Genomic DNA, 24,796 nt, shown 5'->3' on the forward strand with positions numbered 1-24,796 from the left:
CAATTGTATCCTGGGTTAGAGTATTTTTCCTTTAGATCTGCAACTTGATTACAATCCAACTCAGCATTTCATCTCGAAGGTTTGGGTTTCCACCGCACAGTAACTCAAGCATTGGGGAAACAGGGTACAGGAGTCATTGTCGGCTCTTTCCAAGAACAATCCAGTTAGTTGCACTCCTCTGCTCTTTTCCCATATCCCTATATCGAGTGCATCTGCAATGGACTTGCTTGACATTTAAATTCATGATGTGGTGTGTTTCCAGTGCCCTTGTCTTTCTAATCTGCCTTTGTTGTGTTGGGCTCATGTCTGGTTCAGTGCATAAAATAAAATCTAGGTAAAAGTTGAACACCACCATGCAGAATACAAGCCATCATCCCAAAATAGCAGTAGAAAATCCCAGGGATAAAGCATAATGTGAGACACTTTTCAAACCCCTTTTATCTTTAAATAATTTTCACATTTGAATAGTGTAACAAGGACTTAATTCATCTATTACCATAGACTACTTGATTAAAAATTAGTTGGTTCAAATGTTAGCACTAAATTCCCAATGACATTAATAAATTTACATTGTTAATTGTAGCACTGATACTGATATTTGAATTCTCAGTCTATACCATACCAAGTACTGGACTCCAGTCATAAACATTGTGTTAAGGTTTTTTAGCAGTTCATTTCAAACTAGGGTTAAGATTATGTGGGTTCTCTGTGTGCAATGGTTTGGATTGAAAAATACTTTTCACTGGTTTGTCATGCTTAGTGAAACACTCTGGAATCAGGTTGTGGGCTTTAGTGATGTCCTGGTGACCACAATATTATGGTGCTCCAGATGCTGTGGCTTTGCTTCTCTTCTTGGAGGAAATTGGTTTGAGCTCATGACAAATGAATTTGTTCCTCCTTTAATGACATTTAAAAAGCATTAAAGCCAAGTCCTAATTTGTTTCTCTCGCATTGCCCAGCATCTGAGGCAAAGGTCAAAATGCAGACAATATTCCCCCCAGTTCACACTGTTGATTGATGTATGGACAAATGTTTCATTTGAATTGCTAGCCATTTCACTTTCTTTCAAAATTAATTAGCAGGCTATTTCTAAGCTGTCAACCAAGCACAGATTCTCAATAACTTTATGATTGGAAAGAAAGAAAATGTCCAGATATGAGATCTAAGTACGTTCCAGCCTGGTCTTATGCCTGGCAGAGGTAATCCTAAATCTACCATGTTCCAAAGTACTGTCGATTTAGTTAAAAAAAATGATGTGCAGTGGAGGGTAGTGTGATTGGGATGTTAAACAGCCTAAGTTTGATCATTTTACAGAACAAAATAAAGAGTGCATTAGAAAGCATATCAAATAGAAATATTTGTGCCATCTAGTGGAAGAATAACTAAATGCCCAAGGTTTGGTTTTGCACTATATACTAAGCTAATGCAGGTTGTTTAAACTGCTCCAGAATTTAGCATTTTCAAGATCTTCCTAGCCCTCTGATCCTTCGTCTTTCCCATCTTTGATCTGCTTATTTGATGACTTCATCCATCTCTGAAGTTCATCCATCTCTGAAGTCAATCCAGCCAAGTGAAATAATAGAAGAAAAATAGATGCCCAGTGGCTTTAACGTGAACTTATATATCTGATTCAGTGAAGTGACATTGGCTAGGGTTTCCCACTTCTATGTTTATGAGCCCATATGTAATGGGAAGACAATTGCAGGCAATTGAGCAAAAAACCATGGTCATCTTTTCAGCACATTGATAATTATAGTGATGCATTGAATGTTCCAGCCCAGCTTCACATGCTTTGATCTCATTTGTGACAGAAGGATGCAGCAGCTGGCACTCTGAGAAGCACAGTAATGACCGAGTCACCACATTTGAGATTTGGGACAAAGTGCTTAAATGCAAGCTGTTCCCACACTTAGTCTCTTTACTGGCAGCAAACCTGAGGGTGATTGTCAAGTAATTTTCCATGAAGGAAACTGATATTCCTACAATTTGCAGCAATGGGTACAACTCGTTCCTTCAGACATTCATGAAAATCACCTCAAATTAACTTATAAACTAAATATTTGCAACTTTATAGCACTATAATCATGACACTCAAAAATATCAGTGCTCCATACTCAACAAATCATTTGCAAAAGTAGTACCACAGATTTTTTACACTTTATTTTTTCAAATATTAATCGACCGAAGTAGCTCTGGAAAAGGGGGTTGTACCAGATAAATAACTCAGGCCACCTGTGTCCACTGGTGTGGTTTCAAAATCTCCCATGCAGGTGATATTTATCAGAGCAAGTTCCCTCAATGCTGCTGCAGATGCTATTAAATAGACAACACTGTACATGTCTCAGTGCTAAACCATAGCATATATCAGCACAACCAAAGATCAATGGCAGAGGCGTTTGTCAATCCATTATTTCCCCCCCCCCCCACTCACCTTAAAGAGCTATAAACTGCAGGCTGATTAGCATAAAATGAAAAGCCCCAGGAAGTGTATTTAATAATTTCACAAAGCAATCAATACTAAATAGGAGCTGTAGATTCACTTACAATCAGACACACTCAGCAACCATTATAGACTCACGTTGCATTCTGCCAGCAGCAGCAACCTGCCACTGTGCCCGAGTGCAACAGATTATGATTTCTTTCTTGATAGAACCATAGACAAGTGCAGCACAGGAGGAGGTGGAGTGGGGGCTGGGGGCATACACCCTTTCAAAGAGCATTCCAGTTAGTCCCACTCCCTTGCTCTTTCCCCATATCCTTGTAATTTTTTTGCTTTCAAGTATTTATCCAATTCTCTTTTGAACTCTGCTACTAAATCTGTATCTGTTACTCTCTCAGGTGGTGCATTTCAAATACTAACCGCTCATTGTGTAAAAGACTTTCTTCATGTCACCTCTGGTTCTTCCGCCAATCAGCTTAAATCCTTGCCCTCTGGTCATCGACTCTTTAGTCAGTGGAAACCGTTTCTCTTTATTTACTCTAATTAAAATCCTTCCAGATTTTAAAGACCTCTACCAAATTCTGGTAGCACGGGCAGCTGGCAGTTTGATTTCTTTATAAAAATACTTGTGTCTGGCCACTGCCAAATTAACCCTTTCTACACTTGGACATTTTTACACAGCTTTAACGTTTTGTGTTTATGTGAGACTGGAATCAACTCAGCTTGTTCTACCTTCAGGATATGGACCATATGTGGCCACAAGTAGGTAAAGTGAATTACCCCCATGCTTCTTCCTGGAACCACAGGGTCAGCAAGGACACCAAAGATAGCAACCTAGGAACAACTGTCCCTGTCTTTTCCTCAAAATTTTTCTGCAGCAGTAAGTGGGATTTGCAACTCTTTGGAGTGTACCACTTATTGGTTCAGCATCACAGTCTGCTGTTTCCCATGATCTTTTTCTTTTTAAACTCTTTCTTCCTGAACCTGCTGACTCTTTAGCTGGGATATGGCAATAGGAAGCTTTCCCCATCTTGCTCAAGTGGCCATTCTTCATCTAAGTTTAGACAATGAGTGTCAACAGGCCACAGGAGCACTCTGCACACATGATTATATTTTCACCCACCATCCACATAGGTATATTGTTAATTGCGGTCATTAGCTATCAGAAATGAGAAACTCTGGCTGTTTTTACTTTCCTGAGCATTAAGGTATGACGCACCATGATTATTTCTGGATAAAATTGGGTTTTGGTAAATATTGCACCAAATTTCTAGAGTCATTCGTATTGCAGATAATTAATTGTTCCCATTGTTCTGTGGAATAGATACCTTGACAACACATCTCATCTGGAAGCTGCAGTTATTCAGGTGCATTTCCTTGTTGCATGTCAGTGAAGAAATATCCCTGATCTTGCGAATTTATAACCAGCATTTACAGTTGGATTTTACTACAAAATAAACAGCACAGAGATGCAGCAACTTCTTTATCCCAGAGTACTGGCTTGAACTACTGCTGAATACATACAGTTCCTTACTTTCTTTTTGTTATATTTTCTTCAGCAAACTCATTCATTGTTAAACCCAAGAGTTCAAGAGTCCTAAGAAAGTATGCTGGAGGAGCGACCGTAATCATTGTCTCTGATTTCTTAGTTTCGAAAGGTGGAATTGAAAGTTTGTGTAAGTGAAGGTGAAGAGGCATTTTCCACATCTGTTTCTGGTCAAAATGCAGCTTCCGCAGCAAGGATTTATCCAATACCTAATGAGTTAAATAAAGTGTTAGCAAGGGTTTCCAATACCTACTGATATTGGGGCAGGCACAACTTCAAGTTAACATTTGGGCATACTGTCTAGGACACATTAGACATTTATAAGGAAAGATCATCCAATATAAGACTGGAAATATGATGGTGCTAGCTTGAATCAATGATTACCTACGAGTGTGGAGCAATATCTGCACAGCTCATTTAATACACTGAGGTTCGTAAACAATAAGGAGGATAGTAATAAACTTCAGGACATGGATAAACTAGTGAAATTAGCAGACACATGGCAAGTGAAATTTAATGTAGAGAAGTGTGAAGTAATACATTTTGGTAGGAAGAATGAGGAGCTGTAATGCAAACTAAGTGATGCAGTTTTAAAGGGGGTGCAGGAACAGAGAAGGGAATTCCAGAGCTCAGTGGCGCAGGCAGCTGAAGGCATATTTGCCAATAATGGAGCAATTAAAATTGGAATATTCAAGAGGCCAGAATTAGAGGAGTGTGGATATCTCGGAGGGCTGTGGGCTGGAGATCACAGAGATGGGGGGCGGGGGGGTGTGGTGAGGCATGGAAGTTTCTGAAAACAAGGATAAGAATTTTAAAATCCCTCTCACACACATATACTTTCCCCCATTCCCTAATAGTACTCCATCCAGTAAAACCTACTTCCCTCCTGCTCATCCTTCCTAACAATATCCCATCCCCCCTACAGCACCCTAATCTCTATTACACTACACTATACTTACCTGAGTTCGAGGAATTGCTGATTCCACTGGGAGGCAGAAGGGAACTCCAAGCACCTTCCCCAGCCGCGCAGAATGCACATGGTCCCCAAGAACTGCACAGAGTTTAACAGTGAGGTGGACCTGCAACAGGCTCTCAAAGGCTGGAGGGAAAAGTATGTAAACATTGAAAAATTGTCAATCTTAGTTAGGATATAACCAACTGACAACAGCTTAATTAAGGTTTAACCAGACATCATAACCCTGTAATATTAATATATTTCACTATTACAAATGGTTGGGACTGGTGCTTAAAAATTAAATAGGAGTTAAAATAAGAATGATAGATTTACGATTTTTGCACCACTTCTTTAAATTTTAGAATTCCTGGGACCCACACATTGTTTCTTAAATCAGATGCAAAGCTAAGAGTTAAGGATGTCAGACTACTAAATCAGCTTTTTCCAGCACTAGTCAACTTTTAGTAATGGAGACAAAAATCAGAAACAATCAATCTGCTGGCCTGTACCACTGACTTCTGCCCTTCTATCTCTGTGACTATCAGAAACCAGAGACAGAGTGAAGATCAGTAGCACAGAGGTATCAAACCACTGCTCCAGCCATCACTCTATTCCCAATTATAAACTCCAAAAACATTATAGTTCTTGCTTCCAAGAGCTCAGCTCATAACATTCATGGACCGTTCCCTGATCCTATTTCAGCCCAGGTTCATTTCTGTCAATCCTCTCATCAATGGAAGGTACAGACAGCTACCACTGCCTCTTATACAAGCCAAGTACTAGTGAAGTGTGAGCTTCTGCTACCACTCCATCTAGGAACAGACATCAGTCCATATTCTCCATCTAGGCATAAGTTTCTATTGTACTCCCTGCTCTCACCATTGTCTACACTACTCTCAAGCCCATCTGGTCTGCACTCCTTTCACTGATAGACTGGGAGTATTTTCACCGCTAACTGACTCACATGTGAGAGGCTGAAGCTGTACCAACGCACAGCCATCTGTAGAATCCAGAACCTTGTACCGTGTAACAGCCTTCCTTACTTCCCTCCGCTGAAAGTTTCCAGGAGTGGGATGAAACACAGGAACCACCTATTAGTGTAAATAAAGTATGATAAAGCAACTTCATTGCAACATTTACAAGCCCAAATAAGCAGGAATAGTGATTGTATATCTGTGCCACATTTCCCTCACTACATGACTACTGGGGATATGGGTCTGTCATTACTTCCAGAATAGAGAAGTGCAGTCTGCATTTTCAAAGCAGCATAAACTTGAATTTATTCCTTTTCCATATTTCTTGCATTTCCTCCGCAAGAGAGCTGGTAGTCAATGGCACGCAGGCTACTTCCAATGATATTATTCTGTTATCATTAGCAGGAAGAAAGCTTTGAGGTAGAAAGTCAGCTGTCCCTAATTTTCCTTCCCTCTGTCTAGGGAATTGTCTCAACATGGCTCAGCATCTCCTGCAACAGGATAGCTGATATCAAGTTCTCATGATGGAGAGTTCTCATGTGAGGAAGTCCATGTATTGCCATGCATCAATTATATAACATTACAATACACGGTTGCCTGTTTCTGATTTTCCACTTATTTTTCACTAACCAGTCACCTTTTCTTGCTGCTTATTCTGATGGGGTAAGTGGAGGGGGTGTATCAAATAGAATAATTACCAGCTCATGCTCCCCAATGTTCTGTTTTTTCAAAGCAACACTGATTTCTCCCTCTGCAGGTTCTGGAACACCCACTGTCACTGCACTGTTAGAAAAGGAAAATACAGTAAATGCAAGTAATCCAAAAGGGAATCTATCAACACACAGAACCCTGGAGCAGTAAGGTGTGATTCACACCACCTTCATGTGCCATGCATTTATAATTTCAATTCATTAAACTTGACACTGTTATATAGAATAAATTGATATGGTAAATTTATAATTAAACAATGAACGGACGTCATTATATAGTACCTTCTCACATCCTCAGAGCATTTTAAAATAGTTTACATCCAATGAATTATGTCTGAAATACACTCTTGTTATCTGGTAAATTACGTGTTGAAAGCAAAGAAATTGAAGGGGATTAGTTCATTCTCTCACCTCCTCCTTCGACATCTTATCTTAACAAGTTCCACAACCTTTCCTGTTATGCAACCCAGCCACTGATGCACCGCCTCCTACTCTTGTCTCCTGGGCCCAACACAGTTCTGCGATATCTCCCAGCTACACTCTCACACCTGCACTCACCCTTATACATATCCCACCACATTCACACCCCTCCACCATCTCTTAGCCACACTTGCACATTTGCAGTGACATAGATCTGGCAGCTGGCCACAACATCAGTTGAGGGCAGCATCTAGCACAGAGAGAAAAAAAAAATCTGCAGGAAAGAAAACAAAATATCTTTTTAAAAAAAATCTAAGTTGCAATTCAAAACATGGCAAAAACACTTGAAGAGTTTTAAACAAAACTGCTGGCTGGAGTGCTACTCCCAGGTCAAATGGGACAGAAATTTAGTTAGTGATAGCCCTGTGCTCATTAATATCCAGTTTGTGATAGCCTTGTTACTCACAATGCACAGCCACTAACACAGCTAAAATATTGGTGCTGTAACAGAGCAAAGCTTGTGTGAAGTGGCTTTATATTGGTTTGAATGAAGAGAAAATCTAAGACAAAGTATGAGTAATGCCCATTTCTGGATGTATCTAAATGGCAACTCCATTTTATTGTTGAGTAGTTAAAAGATACTACAATTGTGTTTCCATTACACTGTTCTTGCAGATTTTGTTCCTTTGATTAGTATGTGTGACAAGAACCCCAGGTTAGTATGTATAAGCTTTAATAATTTGTTTCAATGATTTTGTATAATAACTCAACCATTACCAGTAACTGGCGAACGCTCCCTTCTTTCTCCGAGCCTGTATGAAGGCATCCTCAATGTGCTTGGTGGTTTGATGACAGGTGGAAAGCAGCACCAGGCCAGAATAGTCCCTGTAAAGAAAGTGCCATATTCAACTGTTTACAGAGGGTTACCTTCTGTTAATACAAAAGAACATGAATAACTGAGTTATTCACATACAACCTGTAGATTTTATAGCACCAATAGCTATGTATGAGTGTAATGATTCTGGACCAGACCCCCAAGTTTTCAGTACAATCCGATAAGGGACCAGCATTTGTTTGTTCAAAGGTAGACAAAATTTGAGATTCAAGATACTTGCTAAAATTCCACAGTTTTTGAACAAACAAAGCAAAATAAACTGTACTAAACAGGGTCAGAAAGATAAAACAATTTACAATTTCCATCTTATATTCTTGGGTGAAAGAAAGCTGGCACCATAGTGAAGGTTTCTTTACAAGGGCTTTACAATTTCTTTACAAGAAGTATTTAACATCATAAACTTCCAACAAATAGCTTATTACGTACTGTACAGATAAACTTATCATTTTGCTGCACACTTACATACATCATATCACAGTTACAAAGGCTTAACCAAAACAAGAGCCAGTACATGTAACCAGTAGGATTTGCAGGATTTAAACATCATAGAATTATCAAAACTCAGGACCTGTCTTTTCTCCTATTCTCTCTCTTTAAACTCTGGACAGGGTTTAACAACAATTACATTTTTTTTCCCCCATAATCTTTTCATGGTCAACCAAAGGTGGTGAAGTTTTCTTTAGAAACATTTTGACCAGCTTGTGTTTCTAGTTTGTGCATGGGTTTTCAACTTTTCAGCATAACTAAAAACCAATACTCTGGTGGTTTTCCCCTCTTTACATATGCTTGCATATTATTCACTCTATATGATACAAATGACTTTCATATAGGCTTCTCAACATTAATACAGAAGAACATGGGGTTTTTCTTATTTTTTTCCCCTGTTGATGGAAGCATGCCTTCAATGGGTCCTCTAAGTTTGCTACGGAAAGCACACGTCTGATTAACAAACAGCTTCAAAATTATTTTCTTCATTCACTTCTTCCATAACAGATTTTGTCATTTCATTGTTTTGATTAACAGCAAATGAATAAACCTGCACTGAGGGGGTTTTCCTCATTTTACTTAAGTCATTTTCTAGCTTCTCCAAGAGATGTTCCACAGCCTTCTGCACATGTTCACATTGTTCTCGTTAATGTTTGGAAAATGGAACCTTCACCTTCACTTCTTTCATAATTTCATTCAAGTATTTGTTTGTTCTCTTATTTTGCAATTCTTTTCCAAGCTTATTAATCTTTTCATTCAGGTCAGCAACTGTTTGGTCAGTTCAATTGGCTTGCTTTCAGAGTCATCCTTATACAAGCTTAACAACTTCACATGAGCATTCAGTTAATTTTGGAATCTTTCTCCCATGGTTACTGACTGCACCTTAGACTTTTCCAATTCACTTGTTAGATCCTCAATCTGTTTCTTCAAATTTTTCTTATCTGCTTTTAAAGTTTGGATGTGCTCTTCCATACCACATGTCTCATCCATTTTGTGCTCCAGAATGCATTGATGTTCAAGAATTTCACTGCTCTTTTCATGATGAAGTACCAACAGTTCGTCAGTCTTGGTTTTTAATTCCACATTCAACCGACTGTTCTGATTCATCAGCAATTCCTTTTCGTGTTCAAGGTGCTTTTCACCATACTTAGAGACTTTCGATACTTGAAGTTCATCAAGTTTTAACTGAAGATCTATCTTTGTTGAATGTGCTCCCACAAGTTTATCATTTAGACATTTTAAGTCCTCATTCAAGTGTTCCACTTCCTGTGACCGATACTCCAGCGTTCTCACCAGTTCTCGTTTCTCATTAGCAAACTCTTTGTGCGTGGAAGTCGGTTCTCTACACTGATCAGTTTTCCCTTAGCAGAGCCAAATTCCTCGTGCAACTTTTGACACTCCTGCATTTCTGATGCTAACTTTTCTTAGTCCTGGGCTAGTTGTTTTTCCACCTCATTCTGTCTAGCCTTATAAGCTCGGACCACAAAATAGGGAACAATCCAGTATGATACTCCTGCAACATCCCATTTCTCTCCCCTCAACTGGCTTTCTTGAAACTCTCAGAGATGCTAAGAATTTCAAACCTGCCAAATCATTACCCAGTATAAAATCTATCCCTCCCAAGGGTAAACTAGGAACAATTCCCACTGTAACAATTCTGTTTACTAAGTCACTTCATAAACTGTCTTTACACCAGTGAACAGGTTCATAAGTCCCGTAAAGAGCCCAATAAATACTTTCTCTTTCATCAAACCATCTGGAACACAAATCTTGTTATCAACCACCATCAATGACTGACCTGCCTCAGTAAGGGCACTAGTTTTCAAAATTTTAATTTGTTTACTGGTTTGGTTGGAGGAGCAAGTGAATACTTCTCCCTTAAAGACAATACTTCTATAACCTCTAGCAACCTGCCTCACTTTACCAGTTTTCACGGAAGAATCCCCTTGACTATCCTAAGCTGCATTCCCCATTCTAGTAGGTTCTGAGGGAACACATTTCACTTGTACCATTGCCACTATTTTAACACACATTTCCTTTTTTGAAAACTCCTTAATCATTCCTATTACTGCCATCGATTTACCTTTCAATTTCTAACAACTGGCTTTGAGATGCCCTGTCTTATGGCAATAAAAGCACACTGGTTTCTTTACATCACTTTTATTGACTGGAACAGCTTCAGCCTTCTCCCTAAAGCTAGACTATTTTCTATTCCTCCAGATTCCCTGTGGAGATCTACTGCTCCCAGTTGCCTATGTAATATATCATACTCTCTTTCACCCTGAAACCTAAGCTTTTTTCTAGCTAGTTCTTAAAATCTGATTTCTTTCTCTCTTTGACACTCAAGCTTTCGCATTTCCATTGCTTTTACTCTTTTTCAAGTTTTTTCATTTCCTATTTCTGTCTCAAGCTGCTTCATCTGCAACTAAATTCTAGCCAACTCAACTGAAATGCTATCTGGGTTAACTTTTCCTTCTTCCTGTCCCACATGTTGTTCGATTATCTCAATTATGTCTGCTTTCTTAGCCCCTGCTTTTAACTCTTAACTCTTTTGCTAATGCAATTAACCAATAATTGGTTAATTATTGCAAACCATTCAGAGATAAATCCTCCCTCTGCGGAAAGGTTGTAGCAACTGACAAAGCCATTCTGCTTTTCAATCGGTATAGTAAAATTCACCATGGAAATCTTATCAGCCTTAACCACAGCAAGTACCAGCACTTGTACCTGTCTGTGGATTTGAAATCCCACAAGAGGCCCCAATTTATGTTATGATCCGGGACAAGACCCCCAGGTTTTTGCTACAATCCGCTTAGAGACTTGTAACTTTTTTGTTTAAAGTAGACAAAATTTGAGTTTCAAGACACTTGCTAAGAGAATAAAGCCACAAGATTCCATGGTTTTTTGAACAAAAAAAAAAGTTTTAATATACAAGATCAGGAAGATAAAACAATTTACAACATTTATCTTAAGTTCTAACATTCAGGGTTAATATGAGGGACAGGCAAATTAACAGGCAAACTGTGGTCAAACGCACTACGCTGTACACTAAATAGCAAATGCGACCAAGGCAGACCTCATGGATTTCTCAGCAACCCACCCAGGCATCAGTAAACACTGCGAGTCAACCAATGTCATTGGAACTCTCTCTCTCACAAGGGATTCCAGTCTTCACCTTTGAGAAGCTAGCCTTGAAATTTTCTCCAAAAGTCGCTCCAACACAGGTGGCCTCAATGACGGCCCACCTCACAGGGTTTCAATCTCATCTCCTGCGACTCCGCTCCCAGGTCTGCACTTCAGCACCAACGCACAAGCACAACTTCAGTTCTTCAGCTGCGCCCAACAGAACACTACTGCTCCAAAGGGATATCTTTTCCCCAACAGCCGCAGCACGGAACACCAGCCTTCTGCTGCCTTCTTTGATCTCCGGGGCTTCTCCCGAGCCGTCGCTACTTAGTCTACCACCCACAGCCCTCTTCCTGCTTGGAGCCTCTTTCTCTGCTCCTCTATCTTTCTTTTTAAACTGGGACCTCTCCCTGTCCCCTCTGGGACTCTTCTTTGGTTACTGCACCCTCGTCCTTGGTCACCTGATTGGAGTTTTTGCGCCATTTTCTTTTTACGCAGGCACACTGTGCCTGTCCTTGGCCCAAAGAACTACAAAACGCCGGATTGCCTATGCGCTGCCTGCCCCAGGTCCGCGCATGCGCGGAAACCCATGAGGCCTGTCAGGACCCTGCTCACCAATAAGATAAGTCGGATCTTGCAGCAATGAGACTTCATGTACGTCCACGTTTAATAGTCTTCTAAATGTGAGGATTACTTACAGGCAGTATCCTTATCTATGAGAACAGTCTGGAGTTGTTCTTCTAAATTTGTGTCGTCTTGAAGCTATCACCTCTACGTCACTGATACCTCTCTATACATGCTGCTATAAATCAGTACACGTAACATCAATACCCCAGTATTTGCTTTGCTCCTGTAGGTATAGCTAGGCTGGGCTGTAATGTGCTCTCGTACTGTATAAGGACCAGCACGACCAGCACTGCTCTAGCATGCACTCTGGTCCTGCATGTGTACCTAACCTACTCTAACATGCACTCTGGTCCTATGTTTATCTGTGTCACTCCAACATGCATTTTGGTCACGTATCTGTGCATGCACTCTGCTTCTGTATACAGACCTGCACTATTCCAACATGCAATTGGTCCTGTGTCTGTATCTGCACCGCTCTGGCATAAACACTGATCCTATATTAAAATCAAATCCATTATGCTGTGTTTCTACATTTTAGCTATCAGACCTCCAAATTACATTCTGATCCTGTATGGAGTGCTAGATTCACAGTACTTCCTAAAGGAGAAGTAGTGTCAGGTTTCCACAATAAAGCCACTTACCTGCTACTTGCTTTTACAATGTGGAGTTCTTTTGAAAGATGCAATCGCTGCTGAAGTTCTGGAAGCAGTGAGGTCAAAGAGAGGTCTTTACCTGATGCAGTGGAAAAAAAGAAATGCTTTGTCTTTTCTAAGCAACGATTCTCATTCAGTCAGCAGTAATTAAGCAGCTTTTGTAGTCTGGTTGGAGCTGACACAGCACTAAAATTTTGTGGTCCATTGCTAGTCCAGTTCTATCCTATCTATTTATTCATTTAGCAAATGGAAAGGTAGAACAGAGGTGTTGAGTAGGCCATTCCACCTGTCAAGCCTGCTCCGCCATTCAAACAGATCATGGCTGATCATCTGCCTCTATGCCATTTGTCCCCATATCCGCTGATGTCATTAGTATCCAGAAATCTAACAATTCCTGTTTTGAACATACTCGATGATTGAGCTTCCACAGCCCGCTGAGATTGAGCATTCGAAAGATTCATCACCCTCAGCGAAGAAATTCCTCCTCACCTCTTGTCTTAAATGGTCTGCCTCTGATTCTGAGACTGTGCGCCCTGGTTCTAGACTCACCAGCCAGGGGAAACACCCCATCTACATCTCACAGCCTGTAAAAAATTTGTAAATTTCAATTGGATCACCTCTCATTCTTCGAAACTCTAGTGAATACAGGCCCAGTTTCCTCAATCTCTCCTCATAAGACAATCCCAACATCTCAGGGATTAGTATGGTGAGCCTCCTTTGCACTCCCTCTATGGCAAGTATATCCTTTCTTAGATAAGTAGACCAAAGCTGTACACAATACTCCAGGTGCAGTCTGTTCAATTGCAGCAAGACATCTTTACTCCTGTACTCAAATCCCTTTGCGATGAAGGCTAACATACTAATTGCCTTCCTAATTGCTCGCTGCACCAGTGACTCATGAACAAGGACACCCAGGTCCCTTTGGACATCAACACATCCCAATCTCTCACCGTTTAAGGAATACACTGCCTTTCTGCTTTTTCTATCAAAGTGGATAACTTCACACTTATTCACATTATATTCCACCTGCCATGCTCTTGCCCATTCACTTAGTCTGTCTAAATCCCCTTGAAACTTCCTTGCATTCTCTTCACAACTTACATTCCCCCCAATTTGGGCCCCACATTCAAATCATTTATATAGATTGTGAACAGCTGTGGCCCCAGCACTGATCCTCGTGGTACCACAAAGGCCTGAGAATGACCCGTTTATTCCTACTCTCTGTTTTCTGTCTGTTAACCAATTCTCAAACCATGCCAGTATATTACCCCCAATCCTTTGTGTTCTAATCTTGTTTATTAACCTCCTGTGTGGGATCTTATCAAAAGTCTTCTAAAAATTCAAATACACCACAGCCACTGGTTCTTCTTTATCTGTGCTACAGGTAACATCCTCAAAAAACTCCAACTGGTTTGCTAAACATGAATTTCCTTTTCATAAATCCATGTTGACTCTACCAAGTCATATTATTTTTTTTAAGATCACATCCTTTACAATAGATTCTAACATTTTCCCTATTACTGACGTCAAACTAACAGGTCTGTAGTTCTCCATTTTCTCTCTTCCTCCTTTCTTAAACAGCGAGGTAACATTTGCTACTTTCCTGTTTGCAGGAACCTTTCCAGAATCTATAGAATTTTGAAAGGTAACCACCAATGCACCCACTATCTCTCTAGCCACCTCTTTCAACACTCTGGAATATAGATCATCTGGTCCAGGGGATTTATCAACCTTCAATCCAATTAATTTTTCCAGTACTACCTCTTTATTAATACTAATTTCTTTCAGTTCCTCATTTTCACTAGTTCCTTGGTCCCCTAGTATCGCTGGGAGATTTCCTGTATCTTCCTCCATGAAGACAGATTCAAAGTAATTGTTTAGTTTCTCCACCACTTCCCTGTTCCCCATTATAAATTCTCCTGTCTCCACCTGTAATGGCCCCAAATTTGTCCTTTAGCTCACTGAGCTAAAGCCACATGTTTATACCTTCGAGAGCCAGGACTTCCAAAGACTACAGAAACACTTCAGAAATAACACTTAAACTGAAAGAATCTCATGAGGTGCCCTCAGACAGAGTTTATCCAGGTCCCCGTTTCTGTGTATACCCTGCGAGGGCGAGGCGTGCCTGACCCTAGTTTATCTGCAGTGCCCTCTGTGGGAGAGTTCTTACTGTTCCAGTTTCTCTAGAGTATTCACTCTCTCCAATCGTAGTATTTACAAGTGAAGTCCTCTTTGAATTTTCTTTTAAGTGGTGAGCAAAGAACTAATACTAACTTCTTTCCCTCTCACTCTTCCCCTTGACCCACATAATCTCTATACGGTTGACAACTCCTCCTGAAGGTATTAACTTCTTCCCAGTGTCTGGCTCCACGGTGCACGGACATCCTACTCCTTTCACCAAGCGTTGGTTATTCCTGTGTGAGCATTGTCAGTGAGTGTTAAACAGAAGAATCACTGCTGAGGCAGACTCTGTCCTCACCCAGCGTATGAATAAATACACTTCAAAAGTGCGCTATATATACTTCAGTCAATCTGAACTTACCCCTATATCATTGTCTCTTTTGTTGGAATGAGCTACTGCCTCAGTGAACTATTCCGAATGATTTTCTTTGCCCATCGGAACAGGAGCTGAGCAGACTAGGGATCATACTTGCATCCTCCCACACATTGCAAACTGAACACTAATTATGTTGCCATTTTCTCCCTCTACTACTTTACCAAACAATGCTCAACTAAGAGAAAAGCTGGATAGATATTTCTAGCAATTCATCAAGGTCGTTCTGTAACTAGCCACCAAGAGCTGTATAAGAGCTTGGCAGAGAGTAACTCTACATCTTGTTCTTTTTTGCGTGGCTAGGCACTGAGCCGCTATTCAATGTCACTGTATGACAGCGATTTTTAGATCAGAGACCTACTGTGAAGGTAAGGGTAGATCTGACGATACATCCTGCAACTTTTAGAACCTCAATACCTGGTATCACCCATGCTGGACTGTTATTTTTAATCTGGTTCAAGTATGATGTTGGAAAGATGACAAACACTTCAACTCAAGAATGTGCACACTGTTACCTGTGACGGGGAGCCCTGAAGGTTTATTGATGCCGATCAGAGGATCTGGTAGAGAAGCAAACAGTAAGTTAGGAACCAGCTTATTCTCTTACATGCACAATATATTGATTAAGAGAAATGCTACCAAGCCGTGCCTCTGCACACAACACAGAAACTATAGTGAACGTCCTGAAGGGAGTTACGACAAAGTAATTAAACGTGTCTCAAGTTCTTTAAAACATTAATAATGTTAGCGTGTCTCAAGTTCTTTAAAATGCTTCACATGACCCGCATGATGTGCATCAAACAAACATTTATCCCTATTGTTCCAGAGCAGTGAAATATCTTCATATGGTGTTCCCATATCTGCGAACTTTCAACATCGCAAAGGCATAGATGTCAAGGGCATAGTCACTGCACAAAAATGTATTAAATTGTTAACTCTTTTTGTATATGTCCAATGTTCATAAGGTTAAAGTTATCCTATATTTCAGGGATCAGATGGGAAATGTTTCCACACTACACTTTAACAACAGGGGTTCAAATGAGTCCCTCCAATTCCAGCAATAATTTTTTTTATTTAGTCGTTCACGGAATACGACTGTTTTTGGCAAAGCCAGCATTTGTTGCCCATCCCTGACTGCCCTTGAGAAGGCGATGGTGAACCACCTTCTTGAACTGCTGCAGTCTGTGTGGTGAAGTTACCCCCATAGTGCTGTCAGGCAGAGAATTCCAGGATTTTGACCCAGAAATGATGAAGGAATAGTGATTTAGTTCAAAATCAGAATGGTGTGTGACTTGGAGAAAAACTTGCAGGTGCTGGTCTTGCGCCTTCTGGCCTTGTCTTTCTAAGTGGTATGGTCACTGGTCTGGAAGGTGCTGTCAAAGAAGCCTTGATGAGTTGGTGCAGTGCATCTTTTAAATGGTACACACTGCAGCCACTGTGCGCCAGCAGCAGTAGGAGTGAACGTTTAAAATGGTGGACGGGATGCCGACCAAGCGAGCTGCTTTGTTCTGGATGCTATTATGGGAGCTGCACACATCTAGGCAAGTGGAGAATATTCCATCAAACTCCTGATTTGTGCCTTGTAGGTGGTGGGACTTTAGTGAGTCGGGAGGTTACTCACTCGACATAGAATATCCAGCCTCTGGACTGCCCTTGTGCCACAATATTTACGTGGCTGGCCCATTTAAGTTTTTGGTCAAGGGTGACCCCCAGGTATGTTGATGGTGGGGTACTGATAGTAATGTCATTCAGTGTCGAGTACAGGTGATTAGCTTCTCTCTCGTTGGAGATGGTTGTTGCCTAGCACTTGTGAGGTGTAAATGTTAAATGCCACTTATATAGAAATGGTAGAAAAGTGGTAACGTTACTGCCCTAGTAATCAAGAGACATGAATTCAAATCCCACTATGGCAGCTGAGGGAATTGGAATTTGGCTAATTAAATAAATCTAGAATTAAAAAGTTAGTCTCAGTAACAGTGTGCATGAAACGCACTTGGTTCACTAATGTTTAGGGAAGAAAATCTGTCATCCTTACCTAGTCTGACCTATATGTGACTCCAGACCCACAACAATGTGGTTGTCTCCTAACTTCCCTCTGAAATGGCCTAGCAAGCCGCTCACTTGTACCAAACTCTCAACCACCAACTCAAGGGATGGACAATAAATGTTGGCTTTGCCAGCAATGCTTACATCCCGAGAATGAATAATGTTGTTCAGGTCTTGCACGCAGTGTTTCATTATCTGAGGGTCTCTTCTTAACTTATGTATATCACTATGCTAGTTTTTGACAGGCTTTAAGTGCCAAGTAATTTTTATTAAATCACAACAGAGTAAATGCAAAGTAACACAACGTATATTTTCACAGTAGTTATTATGCTTAGCCAATTCCTCTATAGTAGGAAATGCAATTACTCTGCTGAACTATAATGCAAATAATATTCTTACAAAATAGTTCCTTTCCTTTCTCAACTACAGAAGCAATCAGACCTTTGTCTTTCTTTTAGGGCTTTAGATAAGATTCTCAGATTTGAAGAAGACAGGTCAATAAATACATTAAAGTGACTGGGACTAAGCAAACTGAAATAACAAAGCAATAATTGCCAATCAAGCACATAATTAAAACACATCCCCCAAGATGTTTGCACTCGAAATGAATAACTTGGCCTCTCCCTTTCATACTAGTCTCAGGCAAACCTGCTATTTCTGAAAATTGTGAGGGGGCTGTTGTTTTTAAAATTTAATTTGTATTTTTTGAGACAAACCCTAACTAAAAGAAGAACTGAACTGTAAAGGGAAACAGAAAGGGAAAGTTAGATGGGAAACTGATCCTCTCATTTTCAAAGGAAACAAAAACAAACTGAGGTTTGGAAATCAAGCGTTCTGGAGAAACTGACCCTGTTTAAAAGATATAAAAAGATACAGATCAGTCCAAGCCGAGCAGTAGCAGTTGAGTCCACTAGTGTAGTACAAGCAAGCTAAAGAAGACAGAAGAAGACAGAGGCTAGATCCAGAAGATGGGAATAAGTTACTGCAGCTTCTTCTGTTGCTTGAAGATAACGTTGGTGGATCTACCCCCTCCGGACCGAGTTGAGCAAATTCTGCAGACATGCTATTTTCGGTGACGACTGTGCCCATGGAACATGGGCTGGTTGTGTACTGCTGTCAGCTGGGGATCAGACTAGCTCCTAGAAAGAGAAGAGCTGAAATTCTTCATGAAGAAGACAGAGTTTAAAGGATATTGTGACTGAGTGTGATTACCAAAATCTGAGAGGACAGCTGAGCCAATTCATAACTGTCTTAGTTGTATCTGCCATTCAATGTGCAATTTGTATTTTATATTCCACCACAATTTGCTGTTAATTCATGGTTAACTCATTTTAATTTTGGATGTTAGAGTATAGGACAGATAGTATTTATTGTCTGCTTTGTTGACTCTTGTAGAGTAAAAATACTTCTGTTTTAAACTGTGGAATCTTGTGGCTTCATTCTTTTAGTAAATAACTGGGATTTGTATTTCTTATATTTTATTAAAAAAAACTTACTGGGGGCTCTCCAACGAGATCATAACAATTGTTTCAAATTAAGTTGGTTTTTAAAACCTTCTGTATTAAGGTAAAATCAAAGAACCAAACAGCATGCTGCATCTTAATTTTTTGTCATATCCTGTGTGAAAACGATTGTACTGCTGCAGTAACGATAATACTGTGAAATCCGATACTTAAGTTAGCTTTGAATCAGCAATTGTAGTTTGGGAACTACAGTTCCCATCGGGCCTTGGGACTTCTGTGCACGCGCAGGCCTGGAAATGGGCACATGTGCAGTTCGGGTTTTTTTTAAAACATAGTTCGGGCCTTTCACTCATGCGCCGGCCAGGTGATGGCCACGAGTGCGCAGATAAGTGTTTTTCCGTTCTTCAGGCCAGGAGCCAGCCCAGATGAAAAGAAGTCAAATGAAAAGTAACAGAAAGGGCAGGTCTGCTGATCTGTACAGGTGCACCATTGCAGAGAGTATGTCCCAAGGAGCAGGACACCAGGAAGGGGACAGGGGGAATATTCCAAACCAAGAAGAAGGTCCCAAACAAGGGAATGGGACAGAAAGACGTCTCAGAAGGAACAGGCAGGCACAAAGACAGGGATTAGAAAGGGGCCCAGAAGATAGTCCCAGGTAAGGGCAAGCACAGAGATCAGAAACAGATCCTGTAAAGATGGGAGAAAGTAGCAGAGAAATAGGCTCCAAATTAAAGGCAGAGCTCCAGGGATCAGACTTGAAGCAAAGTGGGCTCGAGAGAAGCCCTGAAGATCTGAGGAGGCAGCCAAAGGTTGGTGACTCCTTATTGTGGGTCTTTTGGAGCAGTGGTGTTCTGCTTGGCACAACCAGAAATTTGAAACTGGGCTTGGAAGGTGAAGCTTGAGCGTACATGAGATCCAGAGGGAAGGAATCTCAGAAGGTGAGATTGAAACTTTGGGGGTGGATCCTTGTTGAAGTCATCTGAGTGTGACCGACATTTGGAAAGAATTCCGAGGCGAGTTCTTTGAATGTGGAAATTGGAATCCCTCGTGAAAAAGACAGTTTCAGTGACGCTGGTTGGTTCAGTGTGACAAGTGTCTGGGTGGATTGTTGGGAAATCCATGGAACCTGTTTGGGTTGCATCTGTCATTTACTTTGGAGTGTGGTGTGTATGACCACAGTTGGCCTCTTAATTCACATACGCCGCAGAGTACCATATCTATCTTATACTCTTAGGGTAAGTGTTTCATCTTTCCGAATTTGTATGTGTCTGTAAGGATATTGCTGGGGTGAAGGAATAGTGAATATTTGGATCATTTTCTTGTGTTTGTATTGAGATCTTTCCAATCTTTTTGTCTGGTGTAATATAGTTCATTTTTCTTGTTTAATGAATATTTTATTCTTTGTATTAAAAGTTCATGTGAATTTGTTCAGTAACTTTCCTCCATGGTTTTAAAATAAATGTTAGGATCCATCAAGCCAGGTTCCATTCTAGGATCTGACTTGTCCAGTATCAACATCAGCTGGGATCACAACAATACTTCAGAAGCTGTGCTAATAGGCACATTTATTAAGACAAAGCATTAGAAGCAGTACTCTCTATCTAACCCGTGCAATATTTGACTGACCTGGGAATGGTGAATAATGACAATGCATGCTAAAAGTGAGATTCCTTTGCTGCCCCTAGCTGAAGGTAATGATTCCTTACTGGGGTAAAGTTCCATAGGTATCTTCTGGTATCTGGCCCAAGTACTCACATACAAGTGTGGAAAGCGACTAATAACATGGCACTTAACCACAGAGGCAGCATGGCTGAGACCCCTAGGCACACCTGTGGGCACATTATTTGTCCCTAGATACACAGGTCCTAACCCAGTTACACATTTACAGCTTTACGAGTACGCTGCACACTCCCTTTTGTTTAACCTCCAAAAAGGTGGAGTTGATTTTACTGAAACGGACACTCACTTTCCTGGTATACCACACTGGATGCTAGCAATTCCAGGAGGTCATCTTTAGTCAGTTTCCGGAGCACCAGGATACCTGGATCCCGGAGGATACTAACAGCATTGTCTTTTTTCAAATGCTGCCTATGTTTCTGTGTCTGTTCCTTTAGCTGTATATCATACCTAAAACAAAACAGGGACATAGAAGGAAAGATAAAACAATGGTAGTCTTATCACCTCTCTCTCTGAACTTTTAGATCTAGGGTCATCTGTTCCTCTGAAATTCCCAGCTCCAGTTCTCCCCATATCACTGTTTTCCCAATTCCAATCCTGCCCGTCACTCTACTCACAACACTGCCTGCATTTTACCCCTTATCATCTATTTACGTTATCCTCATCAGAAAAATTAGTATTCTAATACAGCTAATGGCACTTTTTGGTCAAGCTACCAAGAACTTACCCTTCCCCATCCTTTCCTAACAACCCAACGTACAATGGCAAACTTCCCATGAGGAGGTCCAATTGTCCACTGTCATTTGAGACAGGGTATGAAACTTGAACTTTGTCATTGTGAGACTAATACTACGCCATTGTACATCCCTATTCTGCTGCTCTTTCACAATTGCACTGTTTAAAGTACTGTGTACTTGTGCTCAGCTTTGCTCCCACACAAAGCCAAATGGGGACATTCTCAACTGGCAATATGCTAAACACAGCAGTTTCCATGCCCTTGTCTAATAATAGTTGAAACTCTACCCATACTTTGATAAATATTGAACTGTGCCTGGATATACTAAAATACTTCAGTTTGGGAAATAAAACAATTTAGCCACTCACCAGGACACTGCACTAGAGAGATGTGACGCTGAGTCAGTCACAAGTCTTCGTATGAAAAAACAGAAGTGTCCATGCATGACAGCTGTCCGAGTCACACTTCCTGTCCATATTTGTTTCCATATCTGGTTCATCCTGAAAAAAAACCACAACTACATTAAAATCTCAACCACAGCTGAAGCTCACAGGATAGCATGATATTCTCAGAACCTTCCTTTTGGCTCCCTAAGCACAAATCACCCAAAGTTATGCCTTCGTCTGCCTGAAATAGGGGTGGGGGGGTGGGTGGAACTAATTGGATAGCTCTACCAAAGAGCCAGCAAAGGTATGTTGAGCCAAATGGCCTCTTTCTGTGCTTATCATTCTAGGGTTCTAAATATAGCTAGATTCCACTAACAAAGAGGCCAATTAAGCCATGAATTCCAATAAAAGTTATCAAAGTTCAATTGTAGAGAAGTTGCCATAAACAATGATTATCTAAAGTCTCACTAAATAGTAGCAAAATTACTTAAGCTTCCTATTCCTTCATTTGCTTATGTAGATCACCATTACCACATAATTACTGACAGAAACCAGATTAATCTCATTGGTAGGTTTAAAGACTCAGATGCAATCCAATGTTTTATCCTTGTAACACAGTTGACTGTATACCTATTAACTTCATAACAGGCTCAATAGTACAAGCAGAACATACATTACAGATAACTAGAAATAACTTTGTTCTAAAAAGTTAGCAAAAACCAAGCCAGATAAGTCACTCGTCACTGATGACATGCACCACTGGGTGTTGATGGAGGTCAGACAGGAACTAGTAAAGGCCCTAATCAATATTTTAGTCCTGGCTAGTTGTGTAAATTTTGCCTAGAGGATAACCAATTTAATATTTCTGTTTAAGGAGGAACTGAAGAATTAACTGAGACAAGCATCAGATATGGGAAAATTTAAGAATACAAAACTCTAGCTAGGACTAGTGCCGTTTTAGAAACAGGAGTTAATTTTGGCCAATCCAGATTAAGGAAAGGTAAATTATGTTTGGCAAATCTAATGAGTTCTTTGAAGAGTTAATTGATTGGATAAAGGGTATACGGTATACATACATGGATTTTAAGAATGTTTTTAATGAGGTTGGTTACAAAAATACCAGCATCTGGTATAAAGGTGAATGTTTCTAATCCATCAAGCACCCACAGGGTTGATGGGTTTTGCCAGATTGGAAGAGGTTAGTGCTGGGTCCACCTAGATTCCTCAATCAACATCACTGAAACAGATTGTTTGGTCATGGTCACATTGTGGGACCATGCTGTAAACTGGCTGGCATATTTCGTACATCGTTGCAATGACTACCCTTCTGGCTGTAAAGCACTTTAGGAGCATGTGAAAGGCACAATAAAAATACACTTCTGAATCCTTTATTCAGTAATACGGAATACGTGCGTAGGCGTCAAATTTCCCAATGTCAAGGTGTTGACAGGCAAACAATGCAGACTTCAGAAAGGCAGAGTCATTGGCAGACAGGCGGGAGGGGGGGAATACACTTTCCAAGTTAAAAAAAAAATGTACACACAATGGAAGGATGCTGACCTTAAAAGTGTGAGCACAGACAAAGTTACAAAATCAAATTATAAAGATGAACCCAGGATAAATGTCTGAACCCAGGATAATACAAAGCAAGGGGAGGGGGTTGGGGATGTGAGTTTTGGAGTCGCTGCTCTCGGAGGCCTGGATCCAATGCTCTCGGGGGGCCTGGATCCCAATGCTCTCGGGGGGCCTGGATCCCGGTGCTCTCGGGGGGCCTGGATCCCGGTGCTCTCGGGGGGCCTGGATCCCGGTGCTCTCGGGGGGCCTGGATCCCGGTGCTCTCGGGGGGCCTGGATCCAATGCTCTCCCTCCGAGTGTTTCTAAACCTGCAGCTTCCTTCCGTCCGTCCCCGAGACTCACTGCAAACAGCTGCCCTTTCACTGAGTCTGAGTCCGGCTCCACCACCACCGCCTCCCAAAGCCCCCAGTGCGATTCATCCAGACAAACCCGCCCTTCAGCCCACCGGCCCCTCCGAGCTCCACTTCCTCATCGCCGGCCAGAAACTCGAGCTCCGCAGATTGGTTCCACCCCACCTCCCAGGGAAGAGCCCAGCTGAAGGCCGTCGCAGCAGCTTTTTGTGTCTGAGACCCTGTATCCCGCTTGTGTCGCTTTACCTTTCCTGATTCTGCTTATTTGCAGTTTTTTCCCAACGTTATTAGAGTGAAGTAGAGAATCATTGACACGTGGCAAGATTAAGTGACCCAGAGGGTATTTTCAAAAGTCAAATGCAGTTAAACTCGGAAAGAAAGGTGACTGTTGTTGAGAACAAACGATAATTAGCAGGTCTTGGCAACGCAATTTCTTTATTTAGCACAGGAACCATTCCCAAACTCAGTTACCTCCCAATCACAAAAACACTCCTCAACTTACCCCCAATCCCTCCATAGAGAGGCATGCAATACTCCATAACTAACCCACCATCAGTGTACACTTCCCAACTTTCCTCTTAGATTCCTTAACTCATCCTCCCTTTAAAAAAGTGTTCCATCAATTCAGGGGGACAGCTGTCATCCTAACTATTACCTTTTCATTTATCGATCTTGTCACTGTCAGACCTAGCTGATGCTCTAGACACCAACCAGGCTATACGGGACCAGGCATTGTGCAATGGGATAGGATTAATGACCTCATAGTGAAGGCACCCCTAGATAGCAGCGATCATAATATGATTTAATTTTACATTCAGTTTGAGGGAGAGAAGAGTGGGTCCAAGACTAGTGTTTTAAACTTAAATAAGGACAATTATGAGGGCATGAAAGCCCAGCTAGCTAAAGTGAACTGGCAAATTAGGTTAAGGGAAAAGTCAATAGCGATGCAGTGGCAGACATTTAAGGGGATATTTCAGGATACACAGAATAGATATATTCCAACAAGAAAGAAAAATTCCAAGGGAAGGACCCACCATCTGTGGTTAACTAAAAAAATTAAAGATAGTATCAAACTTATTAAAAGCATATAATTGAGCAACACTGGATGGCAGTCAGAAGATTGGACAGACTATAAAAAACAGCAAAGAATGACCAAAAGGTTGATAAAGAAGGAAAA

The 24,796-nt window shown here is 40.9% G+C and overlaps 1 protein-coding gene across 5 annotated transcripts; it reads right to left on the reverse strand.

Moving 5' to 3' along the window:
- Positions 1-138: 138 nt before the first annotated feature.
- On the reverse strand, positions 139-24,346 carry LOC144681586 (mitochondrial mRNA pseudouridine synthase Rpusd3-like). 5 transcript variants are annotated; one of them, XM_078543296.1, is made up of 11 exons: positions 24,275-24,346; positions 21,677-21,808; positions 20,862-21,022; positions 15,902-15,946; positions 12,821-12,911; positions 7,823-7,930; positions 6,614-6,698; positions 5,906-6,032; positions 4,946-5,085; positions 3,975-4,195; positions 139-306 (listed from the first exon to the last, which is right to left on the reverse strand). In XM_078543296.1, the coding sequence occupies exons 1-11, from the start codon at positions 24,280-24,282 to the stop codon at positions 276-278; spliced, it is 1,149 nt and encodes a 382-aa protein (XP_078399422.1). In that variant the 5' UTR covers positions 24,283-24,346; the 3' UTR covers positions 139-275. The 5 variants fall into 5 exon arrangements, with proteins under 5 accessions (XP_078399422.1, XP_078399425.1, XP_078399423.1 ...); XM_078543299.1 differs by lacking the exon at positions 24,275-24,346 and adding an exon at positions 23,612-23,698; XM_078543297.1 differs by lacking the exon at positions 24,275-24,346 and adding an exon at positions 23,255-23,403.
- Positions 24,347-24,796: the final 450 nt, after the last annotated feature.

This window comes from Cetorhinus maximus, chromosome 6 (assembly GCF_964194155.1).
Source record: "Cetorhinus maximus chromosome 6, sCetMax3.hap1.1, whole genome shotgun sequence".
NCBI classification, from domain to species: Eukaryota; Metazoa; Chordata; class Chondrichthyes; order Lamniformes; family Cetorhinidae; genus Cetorhinus; species Cetorhinus maximus.